The sequence below is a fragment of the Phytophthora cinnamomi genome, assembly GCF_018691715.1.
Source record: "Phytophthora cinnamomi strain GKB4 chromosome Unknown Contig21, whole genome shotgun sequence".
NCBI lineage: Eukaryota > Oomycota > Peronosporomycetes > Peronosporales > Peronosporaceae > Phytophthora > Phytophthora cinnamomi.
In genome coordinates, this window is record NW_027150954.1 from 677,512 (window position 1) to 692,617 (window position 15,106).

At 56.3% G+C, this 15,106-nt stretch overlaps 5 protein-coding genes across 7 annotated transcripts; 4 read left to right on the forward strand and 1 right to left on the reverse strand.

Annotated features, from left to right (window-relative positions):
• Positions 1–87: 87 nt before the first annotated feature.
• On the forward strand, positions 88–1,893 carry IUM83_03557 (uncharacterized protein; the record flags this gene model as incomplete). 3 transcript variants are annotated; one of them, XM_067927571.1, is made up of 3 exons in its annotated part: positions 127–273; positions 382–1,395; positions 1,456–1,893. In XM_067927571.1, 3 exons carry the CDS (start codon positions 127–129, stop codon positions 1,891–1,893), a joined length of 1,599 nt encoding a protein of 532 aa, XP_067795402.1. The 3 variants fall into 3 exon arrangements, with proteins under 3 accessions (XP_067795403.1, XP_067795402.1, XP_067795401.1); XM_067927569.1 differs by having other exon boundaries at positions 88–1,395; XM_067927570.1 differs by having other exon boundaries at positions 127–1,395.
• A 607-nt stretch (positions 1,894–2,500) lies between these two features.
• On the reverse strand, positions 2,501–5,683 carry IUM83_03558 (rna-binding protein; the record flags this gene model as incomplete). Its single annotated transcript, XM_067927572.1, has 1 exon — positions 2,501–5,683. One exon carries the CDS (start codon positions 5,681–5,683, stop codon positions 2,501–2,503), a length of 3,183 nt encoding a protein of 1,060 aa, XP_067795564.1.
• Positions 5,684–6,524: 841 nt separating this feature from the next.
• On the forward strand, positions 6,525–7,854 carry IUM83_03559 (putative protein S-acyltransferase 16; the record flags this gene model as incomplete). Its single annotated transcript, XM_067927573.1, has 5 exons — positions 6,525–6,900; positions 6,998–7,406; positions 7,468–7,536; positions 7,622–7,716; positions 7,784–7,854. The coding sequence occupies 5 exons, from the start codon at positions 6,525–6,527 to the stop codon at positions 7,852–7,854; spliced, it is 1,020 nt and encodes a 339-aa protein (XP_067795536.1).
• Positions 7,855–10,226: 2,372 nt separating this feature from the next.
• On the forward strand, positions 10,227–11,078 carry IUM83_03560 (uncharacterized protein; the record flags this gene model as incomplete). Its single annotated transcript, XM_067927574.1, has 1 exon — positions 10,227–11,078. The coding sequence occupies one exon, from the start codon at positions 10,227–10,229 to the stop codon at positions 11,076–11,078; it is 852 nt and encodes a 283-aa protein (XP_067795473.1).
• Positions 11,079–11,386: 308 nt separating this feature from the next.
• IUM83_03561 (uncharacterized protein) lies at positions 11,387–14,736 on the forward strand (the record flags this gene model as incomplete). The annotated part of the gene is made up of 2 exons (XM_067927575.1): positions 11,387–12,434; positions 12,521–14,736. 2 exons carry the CDS (start codon positions 11,387–11,389, stop codon positions 14,734–14,736), a joined length of 3,264 nt encoding a protein of 1,087 aa, XP_067795474.1.
• Positions 14,737–15,106: the final 370 nt, after the last annotated feature.

Genomic DNA, 15,106 nt, shown 5'->3' on the forward strand with positions numbered 1-15,106 from the left:
CTTGGCATGAAATGGCTACATTTTCCAGCCGCACACTCACTTTAGTGACATAAAAAAACTTGTCTGTGTCGAGGTCACGGTCGCAGCATGGCGTCGGCTTGTGCTCCTCCGTCTTCGCCGCCGTCCATGGCGCTCCCCGCTGCGCCCGCAGCCTTCCCCACCGCTGACCCATCCAGGAAGGCGTCTTACCTAGACGTCTCCACCTCTTTATTCCACCGGAAGCGCGTGGTTCGCCGGAAAACGCACAAGCACGCGGGCGTCCCGAGCAGCTCCGTTAAGCGGAAAAAGCCGAATCCCGAGCCTCTCAGCCCCGCCACGAGGCTGTCACCAGCACCAGAGGACTGCAAATCGCCTCCTACCCCAGATGCAACAGTGGTGAAGCCATCTTCCTCGCAGAACGGCCGCCCCAAGCCCAATCTCCGCGTGCAGACGGACTTCTCGGCGACATTTTCGCCTCCGTCCCCGTCGAGCTTCTCGCCCGTGGCGCCGCTGGCCAGGAGCTCCCCATACCCTCTGACAGCCAGAGGGGTGGACACAGAGCCCAAGCTGGCCCCGGCGCCCTCGCCGAGGTCGGCGGGGGCTCTAGGAGGTGGAGCTCTGCCGGACAAACCGCCGGCGCCCCATGCGTTCCGCCTGTCGGACTTCTTCTACAAGGAGATTTTTGGAGTTCATGACATTAAACCCACGGACGGGATGCACCAGGAGCGCGTGCACAACTTCTTCGCGGTGCCGGTGAACACGGAGCAGTTGTTCTTCTTTGGCGTGCTGCTGGCGCTGGATAGCTTTTTGTACGTCTTCACGTACTTGCCGCTGCGGATTCTGTTCGCGTGCGGGTGCGCGGTGACGTCGAGTTTCCATACCAGAGTTTTCAGGAGGACGCACTTCTACGACTTGATGGTGGCGGTCATTATGGCCGTGGGCACGACGGTGCTGGGCCATGTGGACATGTCACGAGTCTACCACGCGATCCGAGGCCAGGCCATGATCAAGCTCTACGTGCTGTTCACTATGATTGAGATCTTCGACCGTTTGTTTTCCTCCCTCGGCCAGGATATCCTAGACTCGCTGTACTACACGGCCAAATATCACCCCCGCCGTGTTACGCGCATGTTCCTGGACTTCACCGTTGCGATCGTTTACGTGGTGCTCCACTCGCTGCTGCTTTTCGCGCAAGTTGTGACGCTCAATGTGGCAGTCAATTCAAGTAACACCTCGCTCCTCACGCTACTGATTTCCAATAACTTTGCGGAGCTCAAAAGCTCAGTGTTCAAGAAATTCGAAGAGCAAAACCTCTTCCAGATCAGCTGCAGTGATATCGTGGAGCGCTTCAAGCTTATTACGATTATCAGCCTCATCCTGCTGCAATCTTCTACTGGGGATGTCGCCTGGGGAACGGTACGTTTATTTATTAGTTTTCATGCTCGGATCGTGGCTGACTGTTTGACATTTGTGCAGGCGATGGTTTGGGTCGCCGAGATGGTGATCGACTGGCTTAAGCACGCCTTCATCACGAAATTTAACCAGCTCCCGCCTACGATGTACTCCAAATTCATTACGATCCTGTGTCGGGACCTAACGGGCTGGAAGAGCGAGGATACGATTCTGGATCACACGCATCACGTTTCCAAACGGTTGGGTCTGATGTCACTTCCTCTGGCCTGTGTAGTGTTGCGAATGGTATCAAAGGCGCTCACGGACGTGCCGATTGAGTTCACGTCACCTAGTGGGATACTGGTGACTGTAGCGTTCTTCATGTGTCTTGCGGCCTTCAAAGCACTGCTGAGTCTGGGGCTGATGATTTACGCGTGCAAATCTGGCAGGCTGGACGACACACGACCTAAGAGCCCGCGTTCGGTGCGCCACCTCGAGTCCATTCAACGCTACAAGTTTTAGCGTGCATGCCAATCAACGACCCAAGCCCATATAGACGCCTCGTACTTCCTTCAAAAGCTTCTTCGTTCATTGTTATGGTCATTTGTTTTCTTTCCTACTGCCTATGTGTCGCAGCCATAGCACGGGGCAAGATGGGCGAGCGGCAGGCCAAGCAGCTTCCAGCTTCCATCTTCACCACGGTCTTCGTCTTCAACTCGGCGGTGGGGTGGCGGCTTACTGATACAGCATACTGTCGTGTCACTTGCTTCTCGCCTTCACGTCCACTCCACGCTGCCCGCCATCGCCGCTATCGCGGGACTCTTCATTGCTTTGATACAAGTCCTAAACATGCATTCTCCTCTTTTTGTATCTGTCTTATCTACAAACGCGCAAAACTTTTGGATCCTTTCCTGCTCTTGTCACTAGTTTGCCTCCTGTCATCATACCCACGCGTCCTCCTCGCTGGTGGCAGGTCCTCCTCCTCCCTCCGCCCTCTCTCCATCACACCTGCTGCGCGTCTCCAGCGTTCGTTTTACCGGGTCTTCCTCGCTGCTTCGTCGTTCATACATCACACGCTCCTTCCCTAACTGCTGGTTCATAGTTTTCGCACCACCTTCCGACTCTTGCCTTATGCACGACTCGTGGCATTCATCCCCATGCCGCCCACATCATTCAGCATCATCATGCTGCCGTCGTTCCCGTGCATCTGCTGCATGCGATTGCCACGGCCTCCTCCTTGGAAGTGATGAGAAGCGCCCATGTGACCACCCTGCATTCCGTACATCTGGTTCGGCTGCAGGTGCTGCTGGTGCATATAGCCGCCCATGGCAGAAGACGGCAAGTGGCCCATCATCATGCCGTTGGCACCGTTATCAAACAGGTTGTCGGCTGTCGGCGACATGCCCATGTCCATGCTGATGTCCATGTTCGGGAAGCGCTTGAGGATACGTGCAGTGATGCGACGACCGCCGGACGTGTTCTTCATGGCGGCCAGATGTGGACGAATGGCCTTCACGAGAAGCAAACACTGTTCCTCCGCACACACGCATAACGCCCGCTGCACCACGTAATTAGCGAACTGGTCCTGCAGCATCTTGTTCATCTTCGGACAACTCGTGATTTCAGTAATGTACTTTTGGCGCACGCGCTCGGGAGCCTTCTCAAGGCACTTCTCAATCACATTCGAACTAAACTTCTGCACCGAGAGCTCGTAGATGTGGCCCAACGGCTTCATAATGACACCGAAGGCCTCTTCAGCCGTACACGAATCAAGAACATACTGCACAACGTAGTTTCCATAAGGGTCCTGCATCAGCTTCATAGCCTGGCGCTCCACTTGCTCAATCACTTCGGCCTTTTGCGCCTTGTTAGCCGCGTCCAGGCAACGTTGCAGGACGCAGCAACCGTGGCGGTGCGTACCGACAGTCGTGCACTCCTTACACACAGCGTCAAATACAAACTGGTTGTACTCGGGTTTCATAAACTGCAGTGCACGTTGGATGACGTGGTTACCATTCGAGTCAATACACAGACGCACGGCATCATCCTTCAGCGCCTCCACAATAATATCCGGTAGGCTCGTCGTTCGGCGACGTTCCCCACCTTCCGGGCGCTCCTCACGATCGTTCACATAGCCATAGTCATCGCCATCCTCATCGTCATAGTCTTCCTCAATAACGTCAGGTGATGTGGCGCAAACCTCCACCACCTTCTGCACTGATCTGGTACCGTGCAAGTTGAGCGCTGCAGCCACAAGATTCGAGCTCACGCGGCGAATGATCACAAGCCGTTGCTTCTCGTTTACACGTTCCAGCAGTTTCTGGAAGAGATAGTTACCGAATGGGTCCACCATCATCTCAGCAAGGTGCTCCAGCGACTCTTGGTAAATCACTTCGCACAGATCGGCACGGTCTTCGTAGTCGAGTTGCTCTTGCAGCAGCCGACAACCGTTCTGATCCTTCGACATAGCGAACACACGGTTCTGGATGTCTTCCACGCTCAAAGCAGCACTCAGACTGGACGGGTCGTTAGCAGCACCACCCATCATAGGAGCACTCATTCCACCACCGTTCATTAAGCCCAAGCTCATGCTACCAACACCTGAGCTTTCCGAGCGGTACATACGAGACTGCTGTCGCCCTCCAAACGCTCCATTCAACTGGTGACCGAGATCGTCACTGCCCATTTGATGGCGCTGCTGCTGCATCATATGCGATGGCGGGGGCGACATCATCATCCGGCTTTGCTGGTACATCATTGAAGCGTTTTGACGGCTCGAGCTGTGAGCACTAGCCATGTGTTCCGGGGTCGGAGCACCTGCCTGGTGCACAAACTTGCACTTGCTGCCCATCCGACAGTGGCCCTGCAGGAAAAACTTGCACTGCTTCATTCCCATTTGCATGCCTCCGCCCATGCCCATACCCTTGCGAGGCGAGTGCGGCGGAGACGACTCCGGAAGCGGTGGGGTCATACGTGAATACATACTGCGTCCCTGTGCACGACCGCTTGAATGGCCACCACCACGCATCCCCATCGAAGAGACCTGTTGCTGCGAACCGTACCCCATCTGCGCCGTATGCGGGTGCCTCATTGGACTGGAGCGAGGGTTCATGTACATGTTGTTCCCGCCGTCATACATGCCGGCTTGAGGGTGCGGCCCCACAACCATCGGGTTCCATTGTCCTGAACTCATTTGCGCACGAGCTTGGACACCACCGTAGCCGTACGAACCGTTAGCCGTCTGTGGAGAGCGGTACTGCTGCTGCTGTTGACGATACTGTTGCTCATACGAGGCGGCCATCTGATTGTTGCCATAGTACTCGTGCATTTGCTCCTGGTACATGGCGTTGTTGTCACCATCTTGGCTGCCCGACCACGAGTCTTCCGACGACATCCGCGGACTCAATGTGTACGCGCCGTTGTACGCGCCGGACGCAGTGCTGCTGGTCCCAGGCACTGTGTTCGAGCGCGAAAGTGACAACGACGTCGGCAGGTGCTGCTGAGAGTCACGTCCGCCGGCGCGGTAGCGCTCCTGCTGCTGTTGCTGGACGGCGGGCGACGGCTGCTGGTGGCGATAACGGCCTGTGAGCGACCCGTATTCATTCGGGGACTCCTGCACGGGGTTGAGCTGGAACTGGCCCGACGCGTACGAGCTGACACTTCCCGCGGCACTTCCGCTCACGGAGACGCCGCCACTAGCGGCGCGCTCGTTCGCCTGGAGACTCATCTGGCGGTCGTCCAGACTGAGCTTGAGGAAGTCGCCGCCCAGCGCCTGGCTGGGCGACTGCGAGAGGAACATCTCGATGCTGTTTTTGCGGCGGCTGTTGTGCGACGGCAGCATCTCCATGGGCGGGCGGGCCTTGCGGATCTTGATGTCGATGGTGCGTCCGACAGCGTCGCCGGCTCCGGCGCGTCCGTCGTCTCCAGCCGCGCCTTCTTCGCGGTCATGGGTCGCCTGGTTCGACGGCGACAGCGCGCGCGGCGGCAGCACGTCGTTGTTGCTGGCTCCTGCGTCTCCAGCTGCACTGCTGCCGGCGTCATTGACCGCGCCGCTGCTGCTGCTGTTGTCGCCGCCGCCCGCGGGCGCCGACGCGTCCTCGCTGTACTTCATGGGCGCGAAGAAGTCGCTCGAGCTGCCGAAGCGGAACAGGTTGGACGCCTCGAAGCTGAGGCTGGGGGCGGCCGCGGCCGCCTGGCCGTCGCTGCCGCTGCCGGGCTCGCTGCCCTGGTCCGTCTCCGTCTGCGGCGAGCCGTACGCCAGCTTGGCGGGGCCGGCGGCGCCCACGCTGGCAGGCGCAAACTCCATCGTCATCCACGTCGCCAGTCAGCAGAAGAAAAACAAGAAGAAGAGAATAAAACCCCCTGGCACACAGAAAAGAGAACAAAGAAGCACATCAACCCACGTCAGCTCCTCTGCTCTGCAACGTTTAACTCCTCTCTCTCTCTCTCCTGACCGAGGGGAGGGGAAGGAGAGAAGGGTAGTCTCGCCCTACAGGACGGGGGAAGGCTCCAACTGGAGTAGAGTGGAGTAGAGTGGAGTAGAGTGGCGTGTACTGCTGCGAGTTGCCGACTGATCCCGTGCTTCCCTCCCTCCCTCCGCCCGTCCGTCTCTCTCCATCCATCGGCCTCATTAATTATGAACGTGCTCGTGTCCTCACCTTGTTGGTCTCTTCTGTCTCTCGGCTGGCTCTTGTGCTTCTCTCTTGTGCTTCTCTTTCTCTCTCTCTCTCTGTGACTGATTGATGGCTGCACTCGCCTCTCTCTCTCTCTCTCTCTCCTCTCTCGAGCTTTTCCGAGCGACTGCCACACACACGAGCAGCAAGAGGCGCCAGGAGCAACTTCCCCTCGCTCTCTCTCGCTCTCGCTCTCTCGACTTGGCTGGACGCCGCTCTTTGGTTGATACAGCAGCGGGGGGCCGGGCTTGGGTGGGCGGGAAGCGCGGCCGCTGAGGCATAAAACCTGCCGGACTTATGCCGCAGCGAGGGTCCACGCTGGATGCAAGGTTTATGCCGTAGAAGAGGTGGGCAGACTGGGGAACAGGCCCAGCTGTCACGCCGACCAGATGGAGCGTCATCCCAGAGCGCAGGCACCGCGACTAACGCCCCCCCTGATACGTGCGACTTGGCGACATACACTTGGCTGCACTGTACGTCATGCGTCTCAACTGGGGGATGGCTACGGTACTGCTGGGCCCGCTGCTGGTGGCGCTGGGCTACGGCCTCATCGTGGGCATCGCCCGCGTGCACTTCACCAAGTTCCTGCCGGCGAACAGCCCCGGGCACTTGGCGGCCAGCGTCTTCCTGGCCTCGGAGCTGCTGCTGCAGTTCTCGCTGGCCATCTGGAGTGACCCTGGCTACGTGGTGAGCCGGCATCTGGTCCAGGGCAACTCTGGCGACCAGCGCTTCTGCAGGCAGTGCGAGACGCCCAAGCCGCCCAGGGCGCATCACTGCCGCGAGTGCCGGCGATGCGTGTACGAGATGGACCACCACTGCCCCTGGCTCAACAACTGCGTCGGCTACAACAACTACCGTGCGTACCTACTGTACTGTACAATATTATCAGGTTATGAGCCCCAATGCATCCTGCCAAACTTTATGGTGCTCACGGTACGCGTGTCAATGGGCAGGACACTTCTGGCTGCTGTTGCTGTACATCTGGGTGAGCTGCCTGTACGTCGCCGTGTTGTCGGCGGGGCTCTTCGTCGCGACGTTCACGAGCAGCAGCGCCGACGTTGAAGGTGAAAATGTCGTGTTGGACCGCTTCAAGGTGCTGTTCTCCTTCATGGCGACGAGTGTGGTGGGCGTCGTGGTCTGCGCATATTGGGGCTGGCACGTGTACCTGGTGCTCACGGAGCAGAGCACCATCGAGTTCATGCAGCGTGACGGTGAGAGGTTGAGGCTCACGGTGACTGCGGCGTCGGTGCGGCATGCACTGGGGAGGATGCTGGGCAGGCACGACGCGCTGTGGTTCACCGCGTTGGTGCTGCCGCCGCTTGGACGCAGACTGCCGCCCAAGTATTTGTTGAAGTCGGACGGGTATGGCGCTGCTTCTGCAGGCGCTGTGTAATAGTAGGCGAGTTTTGGAATGGTACTCTAGTGGTCCGCGCGATTTTGCCCAAGAGGAGCTAGCGGACTACTTCTTTCTCGGCTTTTCGCTGTACTTGAAGTAATTTGTGCACTCGAAAGTTTGTCGAGGTTTATTCGTGATTGGAGTGCAAACTATCTGTGTGTGCATGGTTGTTCCTGTGGAGGAGGAGACACCTCGATGAGGCGTCTCGCTTGAATCTTGTTAGCGTATTCTGGTATGAACAAGACAAGTTGTGGCTCCGCAATCAGTCCAAGACTGGTAAGGTGCTGAATTTTGTCACCGCATTGAGCGATGTTTGAGTGAGCTAACCATGTATTGTTTGCAGAAATGAGCGCTTTGGGTATTCGATACTGCTCTTTGCGAAAGTCAGGTGGTGCTTGGTTCTCCGCTAACTAGTCATCAGGTGTGGACAACCGTGGACGAGGTGTTCACGACAGAGGCGCGCTACCTGGAGCGCATCTTTCGCGACCAATGCCAAGCTGACGAGTCAATGTCTCCGCGTCATCTGGTGGCCTTGTTAATTAAGCGGTCCAGATTCGGGTATTGAAATCTTGGATACTTCTACGGACGAGTTTCGCAATCAACGAATTGAACACAAACGGTTATTTGTACCGTATGTCCAGGAGGCTTGTTATTTGGCGGAACAAGGTGATCATGACTCGAGCAATCTGCTTACATTGTTTCGCGCAATGCACGGGTACTACGACGGCCTTAACTGTGAAGTACATCTCTTCAGCTTGTAGTGTTGACAAAAAGCAGCCAGTCAACGGAAGATACAAGGTAGACAGACTCACGTGGTTAGTGAATTTGAATTGTGACAGTCATTTTTGCGAGTGTTTTGTGTCTAGGTTGCGATCTTCGTGAAGGTTTTCGATGAAAATTGCAAAGGACACATGTTCAATCGTTTGAAAAAAGGGAATCCGCTGGTGAGGAAGACGTTTGCCCACGTGATAGAACCAGAAATGTTTTGCTCTTGCTTGACATCGAGACACAATGAGATCACTAAGTTGTGGGCTAGCGGTCAAATGTGTCATTTGTGGCTACATCTGTAGATCTACAACCTATGTTGTATATTTTCCTCACTTAGTGTTGCTTTTGTGTAGAAATCGCAGAAATTCCCCGATGGCGTGACAGATGGGTTTGCACCTTACTTAAAAGGACAAGAAAACGATCTCATTTCCGAAGTGTACGACCAGTAAGACCAGAGAGATGAGCGAAGGGCAAGGAAGTGACGCGATGCAGGATCTGAGAGATGTGGTGTACGTTGACCTGGTAAAGGGCAGGTCGCCTCGGTTAAAGTGGAAATGCACGAGCGTGTGGACGTGTTGCTCCGTAAAATTGATGCCCAGATGGAGTACAACACCTATATCAGAGCTGTCGCTGCTCAGTTCGGCTCGCGATTAATAGTAACCCAGGATCAAGTGCGGCAGATGCAGCGTGGCGTCGTGCCATTTGAAATCTATACGATGGTTAATGATGGCCTCGAATTGCGCCCTGGCCACGACCTATCGAGGTACAACCTTCCACGCAATGAGGACATGCAAGACGAACAATTCCACCTGCTCGTGCTGCTGATGTTAGAAGAACCACGTGTCCAGCCAACTTGGAAGCCTGAGGAGCCGTTTATCCCCGCGCTTCTAGATGCCAGGCTAGCCTTCGTAGGCCGGGAGGCAGCTGTCGAAACACTGCAAGACGTGCACTTTGGGAACGCGACCAGAAGGAAGCAGAAAGTTCCTTTGGCGGACAGCCCCCGTGGATTTGGGAAAACAGAGTTTGCTCACCACTACGTTGACCAGTGCAAGAAGACGCTCAAATCTGGACATTTCGGTGAGTCCACGACGCGCTATAAAGTACTAAAGGAACTCTCCAACTGCAGAACAATCGTCTTCAATGCACACGCTGGGCAGTTTGTCGGGAAGTCGCCTCTCAACGAAGTGGTGAACCGAGCGCTCGCAAAGGCTATTACGGAGAAGCTCGAGCCTGGAACAGCACCCCTCATGACATTCACAGACTCTGCAAAGGATTTCCTGGTGGGTATTGTGAATGATTTAGGCCCTCTATTCATTGTTGTCGACGATATGGATCGAGGAGTTCTAGACACAATGGGAGATAGCGCGGATTCGCAACAGCTATTTCTGCAGCTTTACAACTGTGTGTGGACTCAGTGGATAGCGACTCCGAAGGTTTACTTTTTGTTGTTGGCCCAGGCTCGGTTCTCGCGCATGATTGGATGGACGCCACGTGATGATGAATATTGTCGCCGTGATGGCGGTCAGAGTTCAAGCTTAGGCTGCGTCGCAGCACGAGTTCGCGCTGGTGCCCAATCAGCACCACGTCGGAGCGCAGGACGCGTGCCAAGGATTATGGCACGGCAGACTAGTGGGCCGCGGCACGCAGTTTACACAACGAGTGGGTGCTGGCACGCTCCCACTCGTCTTCATGTAGGAGTGCGCTCTAGCGGAGGCGCTCGATTTTCTTTACTCTACTTCTGCTCATTAATAAACTTTCCTGCTTGGAATCAAGCCCCGGGTAAACGCGACAAAGCTAGCTTTGCGCTCTTCGAAGCGCGAGTTTGTTGATCCCGGACGTCGCCGACTGTCCGGACTGCTGTTCTTCTTCGGTGCGCGTGTCAACCGAAGGTACTCCTGCCTGTCGTCGTAGGGTCGAGGACACTACCGACCTTCGTCGACTAAGTGCGAATCGGAAGTTCGCATCGGACTTAAGTGCGGCTCGCGTTAAGTTCGGCTCTGACAACTTCAACGTCAACTATGTCGGGGACTCGCTACACGGTGGATCCCGATGGCGATGTGGAGATGTCAATCCCCCAGCCTATCTTCGAGGTCATCAAGGCACCCGAGCTGACCAGCTGGGAGCATGCCGCTCTGGTTGAGTGGCACCGTGAGTGGGAACGCTATGTTGAGAAGATGCGTCACCGCTGCACTACTACCGGTGAGACGTATGAGAACGTTGTAGCCACTGTGAAGGGCTCTGTGAGACGCCAGACGCTGAAGAACCTGGCCACGTATGTGCTCAAGAAGCCTGTTGCCTCCGTCACCGATGCCGACATCATGGGAGTCGTCGAGGCACGCTGTCGTACACTCAAGAATGAGTTCGTACCTGATGTCTCGTCCCTGTTCCGTGCGAACTTAAGGATGGACCTGACGATCGATGACTGTGACGCGCGGATTTTCCGCTACTACGAGGACTTCAATGGGATCGTGGAGGACAACGGTCTACAAGGGCTGATGGGAGCGGATGACAAGGAAGGTACCAACTACAAGAACAGGATGAAGGCTCGCTGCCGCATTCTGGTCGAAAACCTGCAACCTTCTATCCTCAAGGCCCAGATCGATCGACTTATTGAGTTAGAGAGGCGTGACTGTAAGTCAGATGATGTTGCCCTCTTTGATTTGATACTGGAACATGCGAAAGTCCAGCAGCGCTTTCATCGAATGTCGCAGGACCATGCTGGAAAAATTGATGCCAAAGCGTTCAAGGCCGACCGCAAGCCGCCTCGGACCACGAGCTCCAAGCCAGCGCCTCGCCCTACAACTCCGGCACCACGAGCTCCAGGGACCGCTGCGCCGGCCACACCGCCTCCACGGGCTCCCCCCTCGTGATGGTTGCCTAGTGTGCAAGGGGGGCGCATTGGCTCAACGACTGCCCAAAGGCTACGGAAGCGCAGCGGACCGAAGCGCTGAAGAAGTTCCGCGAAGACAAGGAGCACCGCGCCAGCGCCTCGAGATCCAAGGCAGCGCGTTACAAGAGAAGTGCTATGTCTGTCTGCATCAACGGTCTTCTCACGGTCCCGTACGTCCCTGATACCGGTGCGGACAGAAGCATCATCCCAGAAGGCGTCGTGACTTCACTTCGTGCGGTTCAGCCCACCCTCTCACCTATCCTACTAAGTACGCCCGTGGAAGCCGAAATGGCGGACGGACGCAGGCTGAGGTGTGACCAAGAATTGCTACTGGACCTGGAGCTGATGACGATGGCCGGCCAGGTGTCGCTTCGATCGGTGCCATGCCTCGTTCTGAGAGGTGACGGCGACGAGCTGCTGCTCGGGCGCGACGTGCTGAAGGGGCTCGGTATCGACGTCGAGGAGCAGTTGGCTCAATTAGCCGAACCTGCACTGCTCGATAGTGAGAACGACGAGTTTTCTGTGGGCGACGAACTTCCTTTTGCCCCACAACCAATCAACTCTCTCGACGAACTGCTGGACTGCGCAGTTGGGAACGGGCTACCGGAAGAGCACGTCGGTGCCGTTCGCGCACTGCTTGATGAATTCCCCGATATTTGGCGCGACGCAGTCGGCGCAGACCTACCAGCAGACGTCGAACCACTTCGTGTCACGCTGCGACCCGATGCGGTCCCTCACCGGAGTGCGCCACGCAAGTACGCGCCGCTGCAGGCTGCTTTTATCCGCGACTATGTAAAGGCATTGGTTGATGGTGGTCTCATCGAACAGAATAACTCGGCACGCTGGGCATGTGCCGTGGTTCCCGTCCGCAAGCCAGGAACCCAGGATAAATTTCGGCTGACGATCGACTATCGACCTGTTAACAGTGTGACGGTCCCTATCGCCGGCACCATGCCGTCAGCTGCCATCCAAGCCGATGCTTTCCAGGGCAAGAAGATCTTCGCCCGATTTGACTTCACCCAAGGTTTCTGGCAGCTACCTCTTCATGAAGACAGTAGGGAGATTTTCTCGTTCGTCACGCCGGATGGCGTGTATACACCTACTAGAGTCCCGCAAGGAGCGATGGACTCGGCGCTGCATTTTCAAAGCCAAGTGCAAGCGAAACTGGCACCGCTGATCCCACATTCGGCGTTGGTGTGGGTTGACGACGTGATCCTATTTGCGCCTACCATCGCCGAATTCCTGCAAACGCTGCGGACGTTTTTCGAGATTGTCAGTGCGGCCAACTTCAAGCTCAATCGTACAAAGTCGTCGCTTTTGAGCTCGAGATCCTCTGGTGCGGGCGTCTTATTTCCAGTGAAGGTATTCGCCACGACCCGTCCCGAGTCAGCGCTCTCACAGAGCTCCCGCTACCCGCTACAGTCGCTGACCTACAATACTTCGTGTGCGCTACGAACTGGCTGCACGACTCGCTACCTGACTACGCGAGGACAATTGCACCGCTGCAAGACAAGCTGAATGATGAGCGCACCCGAATTGGTCGGCGAAGTCGCAATGCGTTGAACGTCCCTACGACGTGGTCTCCGGCCGAAGAAGTCGCGTTCAAGACTGTTGTATCACTGGTGAAGGACTCCGCGCCGATGGCTTTTCCGGATCCTGATGCCCAGTTGCTACTCTTCACAGATGCCTCGGCCACCGGCTACTCGATCATCCTCACACAGGTTCGCGATTGGGATGCTTCCCTACCTGTTGACGAACAGCACCACGAGATGATTATCTGCAAGGGTGGCCTGTTCAAGCATTCAGAGTTGAATTGGACCGTGGTGGAAAAGAGGCTTATCCGATTGTTAAAGCCTGTCAAGATCTCGAATATCTCCTGCTTCGCCCTCGTGGGTTCCGCCTCTACTGCGATCATGCCAACTTGGCATACATTTTTTGCGCCGAGCGTCGAGCTCAAAAAGCACGTCCGGGACCGCTTGCAACGCTGGGCGATGCGTCTATGTGGTCTGCACTACATTATCGAACACATTCCTGGCGAAAAGAATGTGTGGGCGGATATCGTGTCCCGTTGGCATGCCCGCGAGATTGTTGCTGTGGCCGCTGTCCAGACACGCAGTCGTCACATCGTCCCAGTGGAAGAGTTATCACCGCTTCGTCCACTTGCTGACGAGCAGTTTATTTTTCCCAAGCGCGCTGACCTGCACGCTGCTCAACTTGCTGCCTCTCGTGAGCGCTCTCGGTTGCAGCACGCTTCGGAAGAGGAGGATGGTGTGGTGACCGTGGACAACCGCCCCTGGGTCCCCACGAATGCAAAGGACCTGCTCGCCCGAATTTTTGTCGTCGCTCATTGCGGTTCACAAGGCCATCGCGGCCAGGATGCAATGGCCTTGGTGTTGAAAGAACGATTTTACACCGTGAATCTGGACGATAAAGTGGCCAAGTTCGTCCGACAGTGTCTACTCTGCAAGCACTTCAAGGGCCCTCGTCAGATTCCGCGCCCATATGGCCCGCTGCTGACACCGACGCAGCGAAATGAAGTGGTGCATTGGGACTTCCTGTCCCTTGGTGATGGTTTTGGCGACTCGAAGTATCTGCTGGTGGTGAAAGATGGAATATCCCACTTCTGTGAATTGTTTCCGTGCGCTACACCAACTGCCTACGTCGCGGCGGAATCACTCACACTCTGGTACGCACGGTATGGGCTACCACAGACTCTGAAGTCCGACCAGGGCACACACTTTCGCAACGAAATGGTGAAGCACCTCGCAGCGCGATTGAAGATGGAGCTGCACTTCACGCCAGTATACTCACCATGGTTGAACGGGACGATTGAAAGGCTGAACAAGGACGTCCTTCAAGTACTCCGAGCGCTGCTCATGGAGTATGGCCTGGACCAGCACGAGTGGCCATATCTGTTGCCTGCTATCCAAGCCAACTTAAACCACACTCCAGTCCCATCTCTTGCCGGTCATGCTCCTGTGGAGGTGTTCACGGGGCTGCCAGCTTCATCAGCATTGGACGTAATTGTGGTGCCCGCCGGTAGCGAGCACGCTGAACGCGTAGTCGACCTCGACGATATTGGCGGCTTTGTGGGCCAGCTTCGCTCTTCGCTGCACGCTATTCACCAGGACGTGTCAGATGCAAAGGAACGCCAGCGACTCCGCGACATGGCATCGCACAAGGGCATTCCTGTCAACTTCGACGTCGGTGACTTTGTGCTATGGTCAAGAATCGACCAACGTCTGCCGAACAACAAGCTGTTGGGTCACTGGGTCGGCCCCTTCAAAGTGGTTGCTGCTCTCGCCCACTCCTTCGAGATAGAGCACCTGGTGACTGGACGAAAGTACGATGTGCACGCTTCTCGTCTTAAATTCTACGCCGACGCCGAGCTGGACACGACTGCAGAGCTGTTGGAATTGGTCTCCAGCCAGGGCATGCTCTTGGGAGTCGAGAAGTTGGTCGACCATCGCTACAACCATGACCTGAACCGCTGGGAGCTTTTCGTCTCATGGGCCGGTCTCCAAGCCATCGAGAACTCATGGGAGCCGCTGATCACGTTGCTGCATGATGTCCCCGCGAAGGTGCGCGAGTACATCGACGCGGCTGAAGATGACGAACTCAGCGCTCAAATTGACTAGCAGCACGATACTGCAGCCGCATCCAAGCTTTGGAGGGCACTGTCGCCGTGATGGCGGTCAGAGTTCAAGCTTAGGCTGCGTCGCAGCACGAGTTCGCGCTGGTGCCCAATCAGCACCACGTCGGAGCGCAGGACGCGTGCCAAGGATTATGGCACGGCAGACTAGTGGGCCGCGGCACGCAGTTTACACAACGAGTGGGTGCTGGCACGCTCCCACTCGTCTTCATGTAGGAGTGCGCTCTAGCGGAGGCGCTCGATTTTCTTTACTCTACTTCTGCTCATTAATAAACTTTCCTGCTTGGAATCAAGCCCCGGGTAAACGCGACAAATATGTAACGAGGCCTTATGACCTTGTGCGGCTGCCGTTTGAT